This window comes from Xiphophorus couchianus, chromosome 8 (genome assembly GCF_001444195.1).
Source record: "Xiphophorus couchianus chromosome 8, X_couchianus-1.0, whole genome shotgun sequence".
Taxonomy (NCBI): domain Eukaryota; kingdom Metazoa; phylum Chordata; class Actinopteri; order Cyprinodontiformes; family Poeciliidae; genus Xiphophorus; species Xiphophorus couchianus.
Window position 1 is genome coordinate 7930991 of NC_040235.1, and position 20232 is coordinate 7951222.

At 39.2% G+C, this 20232-nt stretch overlaps 1 protein-coding gene and 1 long non-coding RNA gene across 4 annotated transcripts in view; one reads left to right on the forward strand and one right to left on the reverse strand.

Annotated features, from left to right (window-relative positions):
- Positions 1-901: 901 nt before the first annotated feature.
- On the reverse strand, positions 902-4120 carry LOC114149286 (uncharacterized). Its single transcript, XR_003596479.1, has 3 exons — positions 3502-4120; positions 3045-3262; positions 902-2940 (listed from the first exon to the last, which is right to left on the reverse strand). It is a non-coding gene; the product is annotated as an uncharacterized LOC114149286 (long non-coding RNA).
- dpysl2b (dihydropyrimidinase like 2b) overlaps positions 3129-20232 on the forward strand; it is a 36487-nt gene continuing 19383 nt past the window's right edge. The window contains exons 1-2 of one of the 3 annotated variants that reach the window (XM_028025004.1): positions 3129-3236; positions 6637-7059. In XM_028025004.1, coding sequence (XP_027880805.1) covers positions 6787-7059 — 273 coding nt within the window. In that variant the 5' untranslated portion in view covers positions 3129-3236; positions 6637-6786. Of the gene's footprint in view, positions 3237-6045; positions 6549-6636; positions 7060-9252; positions 9865-20232 lie in introns of those variants that run through there. The other 2 variants (XM_028025003.1, XM_028025005.1) reach the window with 2 other exon arrangements.

A 20232-nucleotide genomic window follows, 5' to 3' on the forward strand; every position in this document is an offset into this window, starting at 1 on the left:
TAATCTGCCAGTGGAACTAGTAATTTTTCATCAGTATTAAGGAATTATAGACATAAAACAATCTCCTAATTTTTGCTGAAAAGTTCCTTTTAAGTCAGTTTTGTCTTATTTCAAGCGTACTAAGATATTTACACTAGAAACTAGATAAAAACCCTGGGTAAAATGTCGTGTTTTTGCAGTGCAGGACTCTTCAGGTTCAGTCTTACTCGTTTTAATCGACTTTTTCCTGAATGTTTTTCAAGAAGAAAATTTTTCACAAAGAAATTTAAAGTTTCTATTAGGAGTTTATAGTTTCAGAGATGCTTTTGTTGAAGGAAAGCAGCGCTCCTGAACTCCAGCGAAGCACTCCGCAGATCTGCAGGTGATAGAATGTGGCTGTGCAAACATAGAAAAGCACTAACAGACGGTACTTGCATGACGGCCTCAAACCAGGAATGAGAAAATGATTTAAAAAATGGATGATTATTATTTACAGCTCAAAAAATTCTGTTTTTAGAAATTAGGATGTTAAATCCGAGCAGTGAAAATGCTCCGACTTTGGACTTGTTGATGAATTATCATCGAAATTATCATTAAAAACATATTAGATTTTCTACGTTTTATCCCTAAATTAAATTCCTAAAATAAAAAAATCTGAAAGTATAAAAAACTAAAGGGCTTTTTACTTTAATTTCTAATTAAATTATATATTTGACCTTTTACTCACATGATCATAACTTCAATATTTGTCAGATTTATAAATGAATCAATTTTACTTTTATTTTGCCTCCTTCTGAAACCAGATGAAGCATGGAAGGTAAATAAATTAAATAATCAGATCATAAAATAACAGATTTCTTCCTCCTAAAATGTTATTAAAAATCTGGAATTTCAAAATAGAAGTTTACTTTTGTTTTCTCTCTTCTAACAGTTCACTCCAAGTTTTTTCCTTCCATTAAACTTTCCATCAATGTTTGTTTCAAAGAGAATTGATTCTATTTCTCTTTCTAAAATGATTTATTGGTCTTATTCTAAATTTCTGAGGAGCTGAATTTTATGTTTCCATGGGCTGTAAGTCATAATCATCATAAAAGTATTATAATTTGTTGATGGGTTTAACCGGCACCATTAGCAGATGTTTTTATTTCAGGAGGAAATAAATGGAAATTGTGATTTTTACTCTTTTTTTTTTTTTTTTTTGCACTTGTTGAACAGAAACAAATCAAGAACGTTCCCCGTTCCCTCATCGAAACAATTCAACAAAACAGCTCAGCATGCCTCTGCATTGAAAACCTTGTAACTTCCTGTTTTGTTTTTTAACTTCCTGTTTTGTTTTTGTTTGCTGCCCCCTTGTGCTGGTGCTTGTATTTGTTCCTGCTACAGTTAAACCTTACATTTTGTATTCTTTTCTGTTTTTTGTTTTGAACCGTGTTTGTTTCCTGCTGTCTAAGAAGCGATTGTGAACGCACACACTGGGAATCAAGCTTGACGTGAAAATGTTTCAAAAGCGGGAAAATAAATCTTGCTGAAGGAAAAGGAAAGTGTGGAGAGAGATTTTCCTCCATAAGACTGGTCTGAGAGAAGTTCTTGTAATGATGCATTTGCTTTAATTTTTTCCTGCTACATTGAAAACATTGATAAACATTTTGTCAATAAACATGACCTGAGTGGCTTGGTTTTGGTTTTTTGTTAAAGATATTGGACGATTTCTGGTCCAATTGGTTAAATGTTAGTTTTGTAATCATTTTTTAGCTTTTTCACCTGATTTCTGTTAATTATGGTGATGTCACACTGTGTGAGAGACATAAGTCTCTGTAAAATAGAGTTTTGCTGTTCTAAAATACAATTATAACCATCATGGAGTATTTAGCATCAGCGGTTAGCATAGCTAACATAACAAAATTAGCAGGTGAGAATAAGAATTCATCCCAAAAAGGTGCCAATACTTTAAAATCCAGCATAATCCATAACAGAAGGAGTTTAAAAGCTTTAAAGGACAAAAATAAACAACTTTGTGGTGATAAATGTATCCTTTACGTTAATTGAAGTCTTGCTTTCTCTCGCTCTGCAGCAGCCTGAATGAATTCCATGCCTCAACATTTAGTAAAAAAAATATAATTTTTGAAAGAGGTGGACTCTGTTTTTCTATTTAGTGTTCGACTGATGAATAATTTTGGATTATTTTCGACCACAAAATGGCACAATTTGACATTTTTCAATAAATTCACTTAATGGAAAAATTCATTTTTGAAAAAACTTGTCTTTAGTTAAAAAGTTTTGCCACTAATATGAAGTGCGGTGTTTTTTGGCCGTATAAAAATTGGTTTAGTTTGCAAAACTGAAATGAAAACAATCTTTTTTTACGCAAACAAACTTATTCACATCCGATTTTAAAAGTGTTTCTTATTTAACAAAAACACCACAATTAAAAAATAGTTTTTTCTACATTAGCGAAATGACAGTTTTTCACACATTTCTAATGAAATCTGCAAAATGTTAATTCATGAAGACTATGTCTCCTTATACAGTATTTTATGCAAGCCTAATAATGGAAAGTCTAGTAGAAGGAAAACTGTTACTGAATTTTGCGTCTTAATTAGGTGTAAGCCATAATCATCAAAATTGACTAAAAGTTTGAAAATATGACTAATTATTAGTTCAACTATATAAACTGAATTACTGGAATAATATATAATGTTCTAATTAATTAATATTCATCTGTTTGTTTACATATTTTGAGAAAACGGTGGATGCTGTCAACGTGAGCGTATATCTGGGTGTGTAGCAGCTTGTGGCCAGAGCTGGATAACGTTACATGAATGGAAATTTGAAACCATACACAGAAATCAACCTTTAACTTACAGGGAAGCAGTGCACTCTGGTGGGAGATGATCTGCACGGCTCTCTGTTGTCCCATCCTGTCAGTTACACTGAAATGATCACAATCAGTCTCACTTAAACCTGTCAAGATGTACACAAAAATAAAAATTATAGAGATATAAAACCACATTGTGTAAAATAAATAATTATAATGTATTTGTATTTACAAATAACTATTTAATTACATGTTGCAGGGTTATCCAGCGTGTTCATTCCTGACATATTTAAAAATGAACGATGCTTCCGCCACCTTCCTTATATGGAATGTCAGGACACCTGTTATCGGCCAATCAGAAGCTTCAACGCCGGCGGCTCCGCCCACTGCAGCTGATGGCGTTGCTATGGGTTACAAGGTGGCGGCCAGCTCCGTCTCTATGGTGAGACTTCATGTAGGCAGCTTCCACTAACATATGAACACACGGAAAAAGGGATTATTACAGATTTAACATGATTTCTGTATAAACCTGTTCTTTCTCCTCCATATCAGAGGAACATTTCACAAAGTTAGCTTTGTTTGGCTGCTGTTGACATCAAAATAGCAACAGGTTGTGCCGCGGTGCTAACATTAGCTTCCAGTAGCAGTTAGTTGTGCTCTATCTTCTAATCTCATCTAGTAGTACTGCCGTAGTAATGCTAGCTAACCTCATTTAGCCGCTAGCTGCCACAAAGCAACAAGGTAAGTTTGTAACATTGCAGCTAGCTTTCTTAGCTTCTTTCACTCACGTATCTTCAGCCATTTTGGATGATAATGCTGTGGGCAGGATGGCTCTCCAGTAGCAGTCAGTCTGAAGAAGCTTCTGACTGAAGACTTGCTGTATTCTGACGTGCTAGCTGCTAGCAGCTCAATTTCTGGGATAACAAAAAACTGCTAATCCACTTCATTTGCTTTGCTGCTTCTCTTTAAATCTCTGTCTGGTAGGAAGGCACTAGAGGTGGGGATATTATTACCCCCCATTATGATGAATGGTAAAGATAGTTTAAACTTTCTCCTTCTCTGTCTGCTCCATCCATGAAGCCTCTATTTCAACTCCTGTGGGATTTTGGGCCACAGCGCTGGTATTATTTGACCTTTGTTGCCATGGTTGCGTATCATAGCAACTCTCCAAAAACCAGAGTAATTTTAAATATCCAGAGTCTCAAATAAAAATGTGATGGAACAAAAGTCTAGAAATAGAACAAATCAGAGCTGAAGTACCACAGCTACAAAAAAAAAAATGTATTCAGACTTTTGTTTGTTTTTTAGAATTTTGACTCTAATCTCAAAATTCTTTTTTTTCCTGAGAATTCTGCCTCTAATGTCAAAATTATGAGATTTTCCTCAGAATTATGATTCTAATCTCAGAATTAATTTTTTTTTTTAGAATTCTATTTGTTTTTTTTCCTCAGATTTCAGACTTTAATCTCAGAATTCTGATTTTTTTTCTTACAATTCTGAGCTTATTCTCAGAATTCTTTATTTCTCAGAATCCGGACTTTAATCTCAGATTTTGTTTTCTCAGATTTCAGACTTTAATCTCAGAATTCTGGTTTCAGTCTTAGAATTTTAAGATTAATGTCAGAATCCTGACTTCTTTTCTCAGAATAATTTTTCTTATAATTATGACTTTAATCTCAAAATTCTTAGAACTCTTAACTTTTTCCTCAAAATTTTGACTTTTGATGTCAGAATATTAACGTTTTTTTTTCTTTCAGCGTCCCTAATCCTTTTCAGTTTCTACTCCATCATTGCTGCTAAATAACAGCTTCAGGTCTTTTGTGTCTCATTTAATCTAGAATAAAAACTAGACAATTTGTGAAAAATGTGCATAATCTCTGTTCATACTTCAGTCTGAACAGGCAGAACCGATCCAAAGTAATCCGTCCATGTTTGCACTCCCAGTAAGTGGATCATGTCTTGTTTTGCTGATGTCAGTTTGTCCTACATCTGTTATGGATGCCAACGTCGTGCCCTAACTCTCCACTCAGATCACTCTCTCTCTTTTTTTTGTGGCCAGCTGCCAACTTTCCCCAAACTATTTAATCTGTCTCTGCTACAAAAAACACATACATTCAGGATTTACCACTGATATTCAGACGTGTGTTTCCACCCCCACTTAATCCCCCGGGAGATTTAATGGCTGCAGTAAAGAACCATTAGCTGCCCACCACGTTGTTATGGAAACTGGGCCGGCATGGATTCGCCGCTAACTCGTTCTCATGGCCTCAGCTAGGGAGAGCTTTTGTCTGCTCAGACATTGACATGTGTTAGAGTGCGCTGGTATTGATCGTCGTGCAGCACTAATGTATTTACAACTCACGGAAACACTCCACTTATGATGCTAAGCTAAAGATGAATCACGGTGGAGCAGCCTTGGTAATTATTTATCAAGGCTGCCTGAGTAAGGCTTTCATTTTTGTGTTTATTTTGTAAATAAATTTACTTTGTCTGATTACAATTTGTCTAAAATGTAACAGAAGAAATCTGCGAAGAGGCAAATATTTTTTTACAGCCATGGCGTTTAAAGATAGCACTACAAGTTAACATTACAGCACAGCTAGCTAATATCAGACTTTAGCCAAAACTGGTAGTTAAAGTTAGCTTTACAGGATATTTAGCTAATATTCAAAATTAAAGTTAGCACTGCAGCACAGTTGGGTAACATATGATGCTACCTAACTGAAAGATAAAGTTAGCACCACTGGACAGCTAGCTAATAGCAGAAGTTAGCAAAACTGGAATTTAAAGTTAATACTACAGGAGAATTATCATTATTTGAACTTAAAGTTCGTTTTGTAGCACAGATAGCTAATATTTAAACTTAGCACTGCAGCACAGATATCTGACATCAGAAGTTAGCACTATAAAACAGATAACTAATATCTGAAGTTAAAGTTAGCATTTCAGAAACTACCTCATATGAAAAGTTAGCCACAACTGGAATTTAAAGTTAGTACTACAGGAAAACGAGCTAATATTTTAATCTAAAGTTTGTTTTGTCGCACAGATAACTAATATTTTTGTACTTTTTTTGGCACAGATGTGTAATATCAGATGTTAGCACTAGAATATTTGTAGTTAAAGTTTGCATTGCGGCACAGCTAGCTAATATGGGAAGTTAACCACATCTGGAAAGTAAAGTTAGCACTATATATAAGATAGCTAGTTAATATTTGAAGTTAAGGTTAGCATCATAGCAAAGCTAACTGCTGCTGAGGCTAAATCCTCCAGCAAAGCTAGCAGGTAAAGGAAGGTATCACAGCTTTGCTGCTTCTTGCACAATTTCAGTCCATTTTTGTTGGACAGTTTCTGCTGGACAAAGTTTCCTCATCTAAATTCATCTTTATTCAGAAAATAGCTCGATGGCTTCTGCTGTGTTGTTGGTGGGATTAGTGGAAGTGGCCAAACTTTGGGTTGTGAAGGTGTGGGTGTGGTGCTGGAGGGACAGCGCCCTCCGCGCCCGGACTGGGTGTGGCTTTCAGGAACTCTCCAAGGTCCTGACCGGATCCAATTCAGGTTCTGATCGGTCCAATCGGCTCGTTTGGAAGAAACCCGATCTGAACCGGCTACAGGTAATTCCTCATCGGTGTGAACAGAGAGAGGAAAACTCCTCCCTGGTCGGTTTATCTGACAAAGCCGCGCTGTGGTCTCCCCACCTTACGATGCGGGTTCGTTTGGACGGATGAGTAAGCAGTTCGGGATTGTTGCAGAGGTCGCTTCAGCAGCTCCTTTTTTTTTAAATCTAATCTCCATTATTTCTGCCGCTGTGGGAGTGATTTCAGTGATTCCCTTTGTCACAGTGCGACCACCTGCGCTCCGGAACCGGCTCAAGGCGGCGGCTGTCCAGCTGGAGACAGGCAGCACTGAAGGAGGAGGAGAAGAAGACAAATAAAAAGAAAAGGAGCGGCTCTGAGCGTCTGTGCAGGCAGGAAAAAAACAAATAAAAAAAGATGTCAACCGCTGGGGAAGTGCCACCTTTTTTCCACAGCGTGGGTTCCGACAGCCCCAACAGGCCCAGGCAGAAATTCTGCGGCGTGTTCTGCCCGGTGGAGGGCTCCTCCGAGGCGAAGACGCTGGACTTTGACGCGCTGTCGGCGTGCAGAGGACGGAGCGCCGCCGGCGGCAGAGTCATCGACCGGCAGAGCGACATCTCCCAGCCCAGGAAGGTGGAGATCCGGGAAAGCACCGGCAAGGAGGCGCTCCAGAACCTGGACGACAGGCGGGTAATTTCCCCCCGTTTCAATCCCACATGGTACCAGAGATATGACCCGCTTTTTCTGCACTCACATCTTTCATTCAACAATTGGTCGTTTAAATCTAAACGTGCGCAGGATGAGTAAGTTGAATCCTGCGTGAGCCGTTAACTTGGCTGGACTGCGTTTCCCAGAAGGCGTTGCGCTGAAACGAGGCGTTGATGCCTAAGAGCTGAAGGGAGTGGCTCTGCTTTTTCACCCCGATGGTTATAGAGCGAAAAAGTCTTTAAATAAAGATTCATTTATATATGAATTAATGAATAGATGACGCGTTTTTATAAACACACAGGCCTGTCACAGTAAACACTTCCTGGGTGATTAATTGCTGCAGAAGTCATTGCAATAAACAACAATATTTTGGTTTTTATCAATTATCAATCAACAATAAATTCTAATGAACATTTAACACTGGATTTATTTTGGAGCGCATTGTTTTCCTGAGATTAATCTAAACATTTCTGGGACGGTTTTCTTGCAAATTCGTCATTTTTTCATGTTTTTGAGAATTTTTTGTAGATCAATTTTCAAATTTTATTTTTTTTTTAGCTCAGAAATGTCCTTGTTTGGTTTTTTTTCTAGAAAATTTCTGAGATAAATATAAAAAATAGTTTTTATTTCTTGCAAATTTTTTACTTTCTAAACTCAGGTTTCTTTTTCTTTTTTTAGAAAATTTTTTACTTTATTGTTAAAATTTCCCTTGAAATTTTGTTTCGAATATCTTTTACCTCAGAAATTTCCTTGTTTCTTTCATGTTGATGTTTTGATTTAAAAAAAAAAAAATCTGAAAAATAAATGTAAATTGCGTTTACGATAGACTTGGAGCATATAAGTATTTATTTTATTTAATTATCTCATAGATATTTAAACACCAAAACATTTCATGGAAAAGCAAGTCACAAATAAATTTATAATCTAACCAGTAAATAAATATTTGTGTGAGGTATTTTTAAGATATTATTGATCAAATCTGGAAAACATTTGAATGTTTCCATAATTTATTAAATACATATTTAATGAAATATAAAAACAAATCAATAAAATCTGTAATTTTGCTTTTTTTGTTGGTAACTTTGATTAAAATCTGAACATATTTTCTCTTGTTTATGTTTAAAGCTGCGGCTCTTTTAAGAGCTTCCTGCTGCTAAGAGCTTTGGGTCGGGTTGAATCGCTGCATCCTGTTACATATTGATTGGCAGCATTAAGGAACCGAGCCTTTTCCACCCTTTCATACAGAAACTCACCCATTATGACTTTACTTTCTCTTTACTGCAGCAATATTAGTGTAGAGTTTACAGCTTTTAAAAGTCATATAACATTATATAGTTGCATTTAATGGCTCTGATGCTAAAAACATCACCAGGTTTTAGCGGCGGAGCGTCTTTGTTCTGGTTCTGGTGGGAAAAAACGTTTCAGCGTTTGTAGTTAGGATAAAAACACGACGACGTATCAGGGCCGCCACGGATAGAAAATAAAGAAGGAGTAAATTTACACCCATAAACCCAGAAATATTTAGGTTAATATCAAAAATTGTCTAGAAAACAAAAACGAGAAAATCTTCAAGTTTTTTCTGTACGTTTTTTTTAACAAAAGGTTTTTTCTAGAAGAACTTTTTTCCCAAAAGTTGTTTATGTAGTACATGTCCCACAAATGTTGAGATTATTCTCAGTAATTTTCAAGAAAAGAACTGAAATGTTCTTTTCTTGAACTGAAATGAGCTCCAAATGTTGTCAATGTGTGGGAAAGAAACTTTGAGATTAATCTCAGAAAAATTCAGCAAAACAAAGACATTTTTCAGCTCCAAAAGTTGCAAACTTGCTAGAATTTAAAATTTTTTTTAGATTAATCTCAGAAATTTTGAAGAAAAATTTTCAATTTATGATGAATTTCTGCATTTCAAGAGTCAAAGTTCTTGACTATAATAATCTTAATAGGTTTTTTTTTTTAAAAAAAGGAAAATGAATTTGACACCCCAGAACTAAATAATCAGATAATTTGTTGGTGTAATTGAATTGAGCCGTTGCTTAGCAACAGTCATCCAGATTTATTTGATATTTCCTCACATTTCTCAAGTTTATTTGTGCAGCACATTTCAAGTCAAAAATTAGTAAAGTTTCATCAGACAGATTAAATTTGTTGGTCAGTGTTTCATTTATTATGGTCCAAAAGCAGAAGAAGATTGTGTTTTTCAGTCTTTAGTTAAAGGAATGTATAAAATAATCTCCTATTGTCTGTAAATGTTCCTGCTTTAGCTCACAGTTTAGCCTCTAGAGGCAGAAAAACGTCTTTATTTAAATAAAATCCCCGGTTTTTGGAGCCAGTTTGTGATTAAATCAGATCCTGGAGTTAAGATGGCTGCTGGGCGTTTCTTCCTCTCCCTCCATCCTAATCCATGAAGGGAATTGATGGCATTACAGCCGCTCGCCTGTCAGTGGAGCAGGGCGAGGCTCTGCGCATGCGCGGTGCGGACCCTCCCAGTGCGGGCTGCGCCTCCTTTCTGCTCTTGTCTGGTTCCGCGTTGGGAAGGTAACGGGTCTCGGCGCGCCGGTGGAGAGCTGGGTTCGGCTGTCAGGGTTCGGGTCTGAACTTCCGAGGCGGTTTGGGTCGCTCCAGGTTCGGCTGTTTCCGCTCCCTTTAAGAGGCTGCGCGCTGATAATCCGCACTCCTCCGTCTCCAAGAGAAAATCAACAACAACAAAAAAAATACACCCAAAACGAGCAGGAGCGCCGGGAAAAGATGTCCGGATACCAGGGCAAGAAGAACATCCCCCGCATCACAGTGAGTCCCCGGCTTCCTGCGGGTCAGTCCCGCGGCTCGGGTTCGGCGCGGGCCTGCGGGCGTGGACGCGGGATGTCACCGGGGTGCGTTTGGTGACGCAGAATCTCAGCTCAGATCTGCAGGAGTTTGTCTCTTCAAACGCCTTTTTAAAAATGATTTTTAGCAGAAAGAAGCAGCGGTGTGTCCGCAGCATCTCTGCAAGTGCCTGCGTGGATCCGAGCTTAGATTCCCCCACGCTTTGTCTCCTGCGGTTTGCACGCCAGTGGAGATTTCACGCCGGTGGTCTTTGTTAGGTGGGACCACAGCGATCCCCCTCCTCAAACTGCCTTTTTATTCATTTATTTATTCCTCCAGGACAGCCGCCTTCATTCCTTCCGCGCTATTTTTAGCAGATATTAGCCGTGGGAGCAAATTATTCCCCTGAATTCATGGCAGAGCTGCAGGGATGATGGTTTCAATGGACAGTGGCGAACAGGGAGGGGACGCAGGGTCCTATTTCCTTCATGTTTCTGCTTCAGCTGTGCAGTGAGGGCAGGATGCATGCAGGCAGGGCAGGAAGGAGGTCACCGACTCTATAAACTGGAATTTAAATCAGATAAAAAGATAAAACATTTACAACAGGGGAGTCCAAATATGCAGATGGAGACTTTTAATTTACATTTCCTTACACAAGAAAATGTAAAATGCAACATAAAGTGGTTTAACAAAAAGATAAAGCCAAGTTTATTCAGACTTTTACCGAAATCCGCACCAAAATCAGCTTTTATGCCTTAATTTATTCCTTAAACTTGGATAAATATGGTAAGTGTTTAGAAACAAAGTGACCCAAATTCTGTTTTTATTAATTAAAATGAATGTATTCAATCAAACCTAAAAAAACAAAACCAAAAAATGTGCTTTTTTAAAATACAGCAAATGGTCAAAAAAAGGAAAAATAAGTGTAAATTTCTGTCAAAGTCTCTGAAATTTTGTAAGTTTTATTCGTCAGTTCAGATTTATTTGTCAAGTTTTGGAAAATAAATTGCCTGGTGACCAGAATCGGATGATTCTTCTCAAACCGACAACAAAGACGTCAAGAAAAACTCACCAATTCCAGTTTTGTCGGACGATTTCTGTTGTGTTAAAATGTTGAAATTATAGATGCAGAGAACTTGTCCAGCAACTGATTCTGAATCAATCAATAATTTTTTCAGCCACATTGGAAGATTTTTATTTTTTTATTAATAAGAGAAATATTTTGGGTAAAATTTTTGTCCCGCGAATGCCACTTTTGCCCGGTTTCTCTCTTTTTATTGTTTATTGGTGGATCATGAACTGTTGGTCGTCTCTTGGGAAAATTTTATTTTTCTCAATTTGTGTATGTAGTCTTTTTTAAAGCTTTTATTTCTTTACTTCTTTAGATAGAGGCATGAAGAGTTGTATTCTGAATGAAATAATTGTTGGCTAGTTTAGTAATCGATTAACCGCTAACTGGAAAAAACAGGCTCAATCGTAAAAAAGTCATATGACAGCATGTTAGAGGAAAAAAGGAGCAAATTTTCGTCAAAAAACTTGAAAATTTTCTGGAAAAAAATTCTGAAATTTTCAGAGTTTCAAAAAAAAATTCTGACAAAATTTCAAATTTTTAAACAAGAAATTTCTTAGCTTAATGTCGACATTTCTGAGATTTTTTATGGCAGAAATCTATTACTTTTCCTTCCATATTGCGCTACAGGAGCTTATTCCTTATAAAATGGGGGAAAATGTCTTGTTACAAGTGAAGTAATCTGCCAGCGGAACCAGAACTGGGTTGCTAGGTGACGGGCGGGGCTTGGCTGTGGTTGCTAGGTAACGGTGCAGAGGAAAATGTTACCAATGGAACTAGAACTTTTTTTAAAAATCAATATTAATGAATTACTTACTTAGAAAAAGCTCCTATATCTTGGTGAAAAGTGAAAGTTGCAGAAACTGGCTCTTGGGACGTGGAATGTCACCTCTCTGGTGGGGAAGGAGCCGGAGCTAGTGCGTGAGGTCGAGAGGTTCCGGCTAGAAATAGTCGGTCTCGCCTCGACGCATGGCTCTGGTTCTGGAACCAGTCTCCTTGAGAGGGGCTGGACATACTTCCACTCTGGAGTTGCCCAGGGAGAGAGACGTCGGGCAGGAGTGGGCATACTTGTTGCTCCCCATCTCGGCGCCTGTACGTTGGGGTTTACCCCGGTGAACGAGAGGGTAGGATCCCTCCGCCTACGGGTGGGGGGACGGGTTCTGACTGTCGTTTGTGCTTACGGGCCGAACGACAGTTCAGATTACCCACCCTTTTTGGAGTCCTTAGAGGGGGTTCTGGAGAGTGCTCCTCCTGGGGACTCCCTTGTTCTGCTGGGGGACTTCAACGCTCACGTGGGCAACGACAGTGAGACCTGGAGGGGCGTGGTTGGGAGGAACGGCCCACCCGACCTGAACTCGAGCGGTGTTCTGTTGCTGGACTTCTGTGCTCGCCATGGATTGTCCATAACGAACACCATGTTCAAGCATAAGGGTGTCCATATGTGCACTTGGCACCAGGACACCCTAGGCCGCAGTTCGATGATCGACTTTGTCATCGTTTCATCGGATCTGCGGCCGTATGTCTTGGACACTCGGGTGAAGAGAGGTGCGGAGCTGTCCACTGACCACTACCTGGTGGTGAGTTGGCTCCGGTGGCGGGGGCGAAAGCCGGTCAGACCTGGCAGGCCCAAACGTGTTGTGAGGGTCTGCTGGGAACGTCTGGCGGAATCCCCTGTGAGACGGAGCTTTAACTCCCATCTCCGGCAAAACTTCGAACACGTCCCGGGGGAGGTGGGGGACATGGAGTCTGAGTGGACCGTGTTCCGTGCCTCCATTGTCGAGGCGGCCGATTGGAGCTGTGGCCGCAAGGTTGTCGGTGCCTGTCGCGGCGGCAACCCTCGAACCCGTTGGTGGACACCTTCGGTGAGGGATGCCGTCAGGCTGAAGAAGGAGTCCTATCGAGCCTTTTTGGCCTGTGGGACTCCGGAAGCAGCTGATGGGTACCGGCGGGCGAAGCGGCATGCGGCTCGGGCGGTTGCTGAGGCAAAAACTCGGGCGTGGGAGGAGTTTGGAGAGGCCATGGAGAAAGACTTCCGCACGGCTTCGAGGCGATTCTGGTCCACCATCCGGCGTCTCAGGGGGGGGAAGCGGTGCAGCACCAACACTGTTTATAGTGGGGATGGTGTGCTGCTGACCTCTACTCGGGACGTTGTGGGCCGGTGGGCAGAGTACTTCGAAGACCTCCTCAATCCCACCAACATGCCTTCCACTGAGGAAGCGGAGCCTGGGGACTCTGGGTTGGGCTCTCCAATCTCTGGGGGCGAGGTCGCCGAGGTGGTTAAAAAGCTCCTCGGTGGCAAGGCCCCGGGGGTGGATGAGATCCGCCCGGAGTTCCTTAAGGCTCTGGATGTTGTAGGGTTGTGTTGGTTGACGCGACTCTGCAATATCGCATGGACATCGGGGGCAGTTCCCCTGGATTGGCAGACTGGGGTGGTGGTCCCCCTGTTCAAAAAGGGAGACCGGAGGGTGTACTCCAATTATAGAGGGGTCACACTCTTAAGCCTCCCTGGCAAGGTCTATTCAGGGGTCCTGGAGAGGAGGGTCCGTCGGATAGTCGAACCTCGGATTCAGGAAGAGCAGTGTGGTTTTCGTCCTGGTCGTGGAACACTGGACCAGCTCTACACCCTCGGCAGGGTCCTGGAGGGTGCATGGGAGTTCGCCCAACCAGTCTACATGTGTTTTGTGGACTTGGAGAAGGCGTTCGACCGTGTCCCTCGGGGAGCCCTGTGGGGGGTTCTCCGGGAGTATGGGGTACCGGGCCCTTTGATACGGGCTGTCAGGTCCCTGTATGACCGGTGTCAGAGTCTGGTCCGCATTGCCGGCAGTAAGTCGGGCTCGTTTCCGGTGAGAGTTGGACTCCGCCAGGGCTGCCCTTTGTCACCGATTCTGTTCATCACTTTCATGGACAGAATTTCTAGGCGCAGCCAAGGTGTTGAGGGGATCCGATTTGGTGGCCTCAGGATCTCATCTCTGCTTTTCGCAGACGATGTGGTCCTTTTGGCTTCATCAGATCGTGATCTGCAGCTCTCGCTGGATCGGTTCGCAGCCGAGTGTGAAGCGGCCGGGATGGGGATCAGTGCCTCCAAATCCGAGGCCATGGTCTTGAGCCGGAAAAGGGTAGAGTGCCTTCTCCGGGTCAGGGGGGGTGTCCTGCCCCAAGTGGAGGAGTTTAAGTATCTCGGGATCTTGTTCACGAATGGGGGAAGAAGGGAGCGGGAGATCGACAGGCGGATTGGCGCAGCGTCTGCTGTCAAGCGGGCGCTGTACCGGTCCGTCGTGGTGAAGAGAGAGCTGAGCCAAAAAGCGAAGCTCTCGATTTACCGGTCGATCTACGTTCCCACCCTCATCTATGGTCATGAGCTTTGGGTCATGACCGAAAGAACGAGATCGCGGATACAAGCGGCCGAAATGGGTTTTCTCCGTAGGGTGGCTGGGCTCTCCCTTAGAGATAGGGTGAGAAGCTCAGTCATCCGGGAGGGACTCAGAGTAGAGCCGCTCCTCCTTCACATCGAGAGGAGCCAGTTGAGGTGGCTTGGGCATCTGGTCAGGATGCCTCCTGGACGCCTCCCTGGTGAGGTGTTCCGGGCACGTCCCACCGGGAGGAGGCCCCGGGGAAGACCCAGGACACGCTGGAGGGACTATGTCTCTCGGCTGGCCTGGGAACGCCTCGGGATTCCCCCGGAGGAGCTGGAAGAAGTGGCTGGGGAGAGGGAAGTCTGGGCCTCCCTTCTGAAGCTGCTACCCCCGCGACCCGACCTCGGATAAGCGGAAGAAGATGGATGGATGGATGGATGGATCTTGGTGAAAAGTTACTTGTAAGCTAATTTTGTCTTATTCCAAGTTTACTGAGGCATTTTCATTAGAATTTAGACAAAAATACTTTGTAATATTTTGTGTCTTTGCGGTTTAGCTACTTTTTATGTTTATATTTTCAGCTTTTGTTTGTCTGATTTAAAATTTTACTTAATCTGACACCTTTACCTGTCATTTAGAAGCAGAAACAGGATGTCTGTGGGTCTGGAGGTGTTTCTGACGGGAGGTTTTGTAGATTTTCTTCTTCTGCTGAAGCGCTGCAGGAGCAGCTGCTGCTCGGCGCAGAGATCAGCGGATTAGGGGGTTCCTGCAGTCGGACGTAAATGGATAGACGTGATTATTCTTGAGAAGCACTTGAAAGAAAAAGTGGGTCAGAGACCAAGCTGATGTCTCTGGAAACCTGAGATTTAAATACATTAAGCCGTGCTTTTTCTGTCATCTCCTATCGATTCTTTTTATTTTTAGGTTTTGATCTCTTTCTTTTTTCTTTCTAATTTCATCCAGCAGCCATTAAACTGAACAGACGCCGTGGAGGAAATGAATGTTAAGTTGATTAAAATCCAAAGCAGGAAAAGCCGAAGCAAGAGACAAAAGATGTCGGTGTTTGGCCGACCGTTTTTGGTTTTAGTGAATCGGTTTGAGTTAAATATTTAGCTGAGTCTGAATCCTGAGTCCAGCTGCACTTTCATTAAATATGAATGAGGATCTGCAAATTCACCACCTGGAAGCTTCTGCAGTGAAATTGTGGCAACTAACTCTGACCATATATGAGCAAAAACAGAGTTTGTATTTATGGTTGTTTTAAAAAGAAAAAGAAGCTTTACTTTCTAATAAAGTTACTAAGCTTCAACTCATTTGCATAATGAGCCAGAAATGCTAACAGTAAAGAAAACAGAGACAAGGCAATGAAAAGGTTGTACAAGAAAAAGACTAAAACAAAATATAGACATTTCTTGACAAAAATGCATGTTTAAGTGAAAGGACAAACATTTCTACTTTTACTTTTAATCGCGTCAGTTTTGGTCTTCCATATGTTTCGTTCCACCAGTCCGTTATGGATCTTTTTTGATGACTAAATGAATGAAAAGGTGGGAGAAAAATATTTCAAACAGCAAAAATACCTGAAAAATAGTGATGAGTAAATGAGGCATCGTGAAGCGTTTCGACCCAAACTGTGTCAATACTGTATTGATACTGTGTCAATACTACGTCACTGAATACTGACACCTGCTGGACATTAAAAATCCCTACAGGCAACGCAGTTGACAGACTGATTTGATGACTTAGTCTATACAATAAGATTTAAGTCATTTTATTTTATTGTATATTATATATTGTATTATGTCATATCTTCAGTTAAATTCAAAATATATTTGACATTCTTCGATACAGTCAATAAATAATGTGTTGATGTACCATAAAGTGGAAATTTAAGTGAACGTGTTTGGAATGAAGATGCTTGTGGACTTTTTTTTTTTTCTTTCATAAATTTTCATTTAAAAAAAAAAGAAGTTTTTCCAACATTTTGAAGTTTAGTCTGTTACGCTTTCTTGACACAACTTCTCCTGCTGTAGGAAAATATGAAGTTAAAAAATACATTTATATGAAATAATTTATAAAAAGTAATTTGTAGAATGGCTGAGTTTATCCAGGTGTATCTGGGATTCATTCTGATGCCCTGCAATGCCTCAACATTGAGGACGTGGATTTATTTAAATAAAACAGTTCAGTCAAACATAAGCAACACTTAACCTGCAGAACATAAAATGAAAGTAAACTAAGAGTCAATTTCAGCTGAATTTGGATTCAGATAGATCAAGTAGGAACTGAAAAGAATCGGATGAAACAACAACGAAGTGATAACCAATATTTTATTTCTGATGTAAGATCAAAATGGCCCCAAACGACGAAACTTTTCGTTTGCCTTGAGGCTCCATATGTTGACGCTGTAAAAGATCAAGAATTATTTTTGGCAAATGCATCCCGCTGACAGATTCGCTTCCTTATAAAAAACACAGTTTGGCGCGTTTCAGTTCATTTCGAAACAGTTCCTGTAGCGGTCACGTGACTTGCTGAAAGCGATACGCGCAGCGATGCTGGGTTCGGTCTCTGGGCTTGATGCCTTTCGCCGCCGCATCACTACTGAAAAATATTCAGGTTTATTTGATTGTTCATTCAGATTGTAATTAAAGGCTGAAACAATCGGATTCATTGGTTATTGAATTAATCGCCAACTAATTGATTCATTGTAAACAAAAATAATATAAAAAATGACACAATCAGAGAAGTTATTAATCCTAAACGCTACAATAAATATACAATTTGACATTTAAGACAAAAACACCATTGGCTGTTTATTTTCTTATCCATAAAACGAAGTGGGTTATTTATTTGCATCTTTTATGATATTTCTAATCCAATTAATCGTTAGAAAAATATTCGATTACTAAAGTAACTGTTAGTTGGAGCATTAACGGTGAGACGCTGACTGCTCATAGTCTCTCCACAGGAACACAGTCATTGACTAAATCTTTGAATATCTGATTAAACAATTGGATAAAACAATCTAATGTAACTAAAAGGAAATTTGATAATGTAAGAAAAATAAAATATATGTTTTCTTTTCTGTAAATTGATATAAAAACCTGAAAATAGTAATAAATCATCCTTCAATCCCTAGTTTAGTGTGAAAAAATAATTTAATCTACTTATTATTCTGGATTACTAACTGTATGTCACAAACAGATTTCACTTTGAGAATCATCTAGTGTAGGTAAGATAGTGACTGCCAATAATCTCTCAGTAGGAACCCAAAATATGCTTTAAAATATTTGATTTGAAAAACGAAAAAAATTAAACATTAAATAAATTGTATTGGCTGAAATATAATGTTATCATTGCTAAGTTAATCTGACTTTCACTTTAAAATCAGACCGAGTTACAAAACATGTTTTCATTTTAATGTGAGTCATAAATTTAAATGAGAGAAAGACAAACAGAAATAAAAAGTTATTTTAGGAAACAAAAAGCCTTTTGTTCAGGATGGAGGATAAAAATAGCTTCTCTATTTTAAGACTGTTTGTAGATTATTAGGTGGAATCAAAGGACTAAAATAAAATAAAAAACATTTCAAAGATCATTACATGGTTTCTGACATATCAGACTTGTTTCCCACACATGCAGTTAATGTTTGGTGTTTCCTGTTGGGTGATAAGGCTCTTTGCCAAGGGCGCCGCTGTGTCGTGGGCGGGAACGAGTATATATGACACAAAACTCATAAAATATGAGAAAGTTTCTTGTTATAAGGACGTAACAAAGTTCAGTTCAGCTCAGAACAAATAAGTTTTTATATAACAGAGTGATCTGTTGGCGGCTCTACACCAAATTTACCAGTTTTACAAGTTTGTGATTCTTTAATTGTTTTCTTTACTGTGAAACTACATTGCTGTTTTTTTGGCCGACTCACAATAAATCATAACCTGGACTGAATTATTCTACACTCATCAGATTCTAACTGCGGTCAAACTAATTTATTTATTTATTTTTCTCAAAGTTAAAAAATTTATTTTGCTGTCAGGTGAAGAAGCAGAGTGTTGGGCTACATTTCCAGCCAAAATTCTGAAAGTTTTACATTAATCTCATACATTTTCTAGAAGAATGCTTTTGAATTTCTGAAAAATTGCTAAAAAAAAAACCCTCATAAACTTTCTTAAAAAAGAGGAAATTTCAGTTTTTTTACCAGAATATTTGTTTAAAGAAAAACTTTTTTCTAGATTTATTTTTTCTAAAAAAGAAAATAAAAATGTTTTTTTGGGGACATTTTTTTCTAAAATAATTTGAGATTACTCTTTTCAACAAAAACAATAAATTTTCTGAGCTCCAAGTGCAAATTTACGGGAAAGTAACTCAATGTCTCTGAAATTTTGAACAAAAGATAAGGACAATTTTCAGTTCAAAAAGTTACAAATTTGCTAGAAAACCCCCCAAACTCTTAGATGAATCTGTAATTTTCATTACCCCCCCCCCCCCCCAAATTTTAGAGTTAAAAATTTTCCAGAAAAAAGAAATTCTTAGCACCTAATGTCAAAAATGTGCCAGGAAAAAAATCTTAAATTTGAAATTAATTTCAGAAAAATTTGTAAAATAAAAAGAGGAATTTTTTGAATTCCAAAAATCAAAAAAATCTCAGAAATGTCTTTGATTTTTCTAGAATTAGTTTTACATTAATCTAATAATTCCAGAGTTTTTTGGCAGAAATTTCCTCTCTTATCTTGTCTATAACCTTTATGCTGTTGTTACCAGCAGTGTTTGTTGGTTTGGTGCTGGGAACCAGTTCCCAGCTCCCTGCCTCGCCGTCGGCCAATCAGCCAATCCGACTCCGGTTGGCATTTCTGAGCCTTTCAGCTTCAATCTGAGCGTCTTCATTCATGAAACCCAGAAACGAACTCTGCTGTAATCACAACAGAGACTCTGTTAAATCCTCGCCGCCTGGCGGCAGAAAGGAGGTCAACGAGGGGTCAACGACGACCAGAGAGGATTTTATTACAAACTTTGAGTCAAAAAAACAGTTTGGATAAATTAAACAACATATTTCAGGTTTTTATAGCAAAATAAAGATTTTTTTTTTAAAAACTCTTTCTGTTGAATAAAAAATTATTTGTTGTTTTGTGTTTTACAAATCAAGATCTAAGATTTAGAAACATATTTACCTATAAAACAAGTTTTTTTATGCTAAAAGGTAAGACAAATGCTACTTAGTTGCAGTAAACAGCTTCATTAAATTAAATTTAAGTGTTTTTAAGGTCATTATTTAATGTAAAAAAATATATATAACATTCCCGTTTTTAACATTTTTGACTCAAACTCTCTCAAGCTAAAGGGAGTTTGTTGGGCAAAATAAAAATAGAAGAAGCAAAAAATGCATTAATATACAAGTTTAATACATTGCTTTTAAATATATAAAAAAAAAAATAAAATCCATTTTTTTGTTGCTAACAAGCAGGAAATAAGTTGAGAGTAAAGTTTTAATCCTTCAGCTGAAGATTGAGGGGCTTTTTATTATTACTAAATTGGAAAAATAAGTTTTAATTAGCTCATTTTGTCTTAGTTGTTTCATGTTGAGCTAAAGTTTCATGTTTCATATTTTAAACCAAGTTTCAGCTCATTTTGTGGCGTTCTTCTCTGCACATTTAGTCCATTTTTATGGTTTTTCCTGCAGCTTTGCGAACAGAAATCCGGTTGTTTTGGGTTTTCGTTTTTGCTTCATCCAGGAGGAGACACGTAATTCAGCTGGCAGCTTTCTCCACCTGACTTCCTCGACGTTTCCCAGGATATTTTCCCCTTCGGAAACACAACACAAGCTGTTGCCAGGTTACGCCTGAGGCAGACTTTTTACTCTGCATCCTGCATTTTGTCAGGTTACTTTCTCGTTTCTGTTTCTTTTTAATTAAGGCACCATTTTAGCTCATGTTC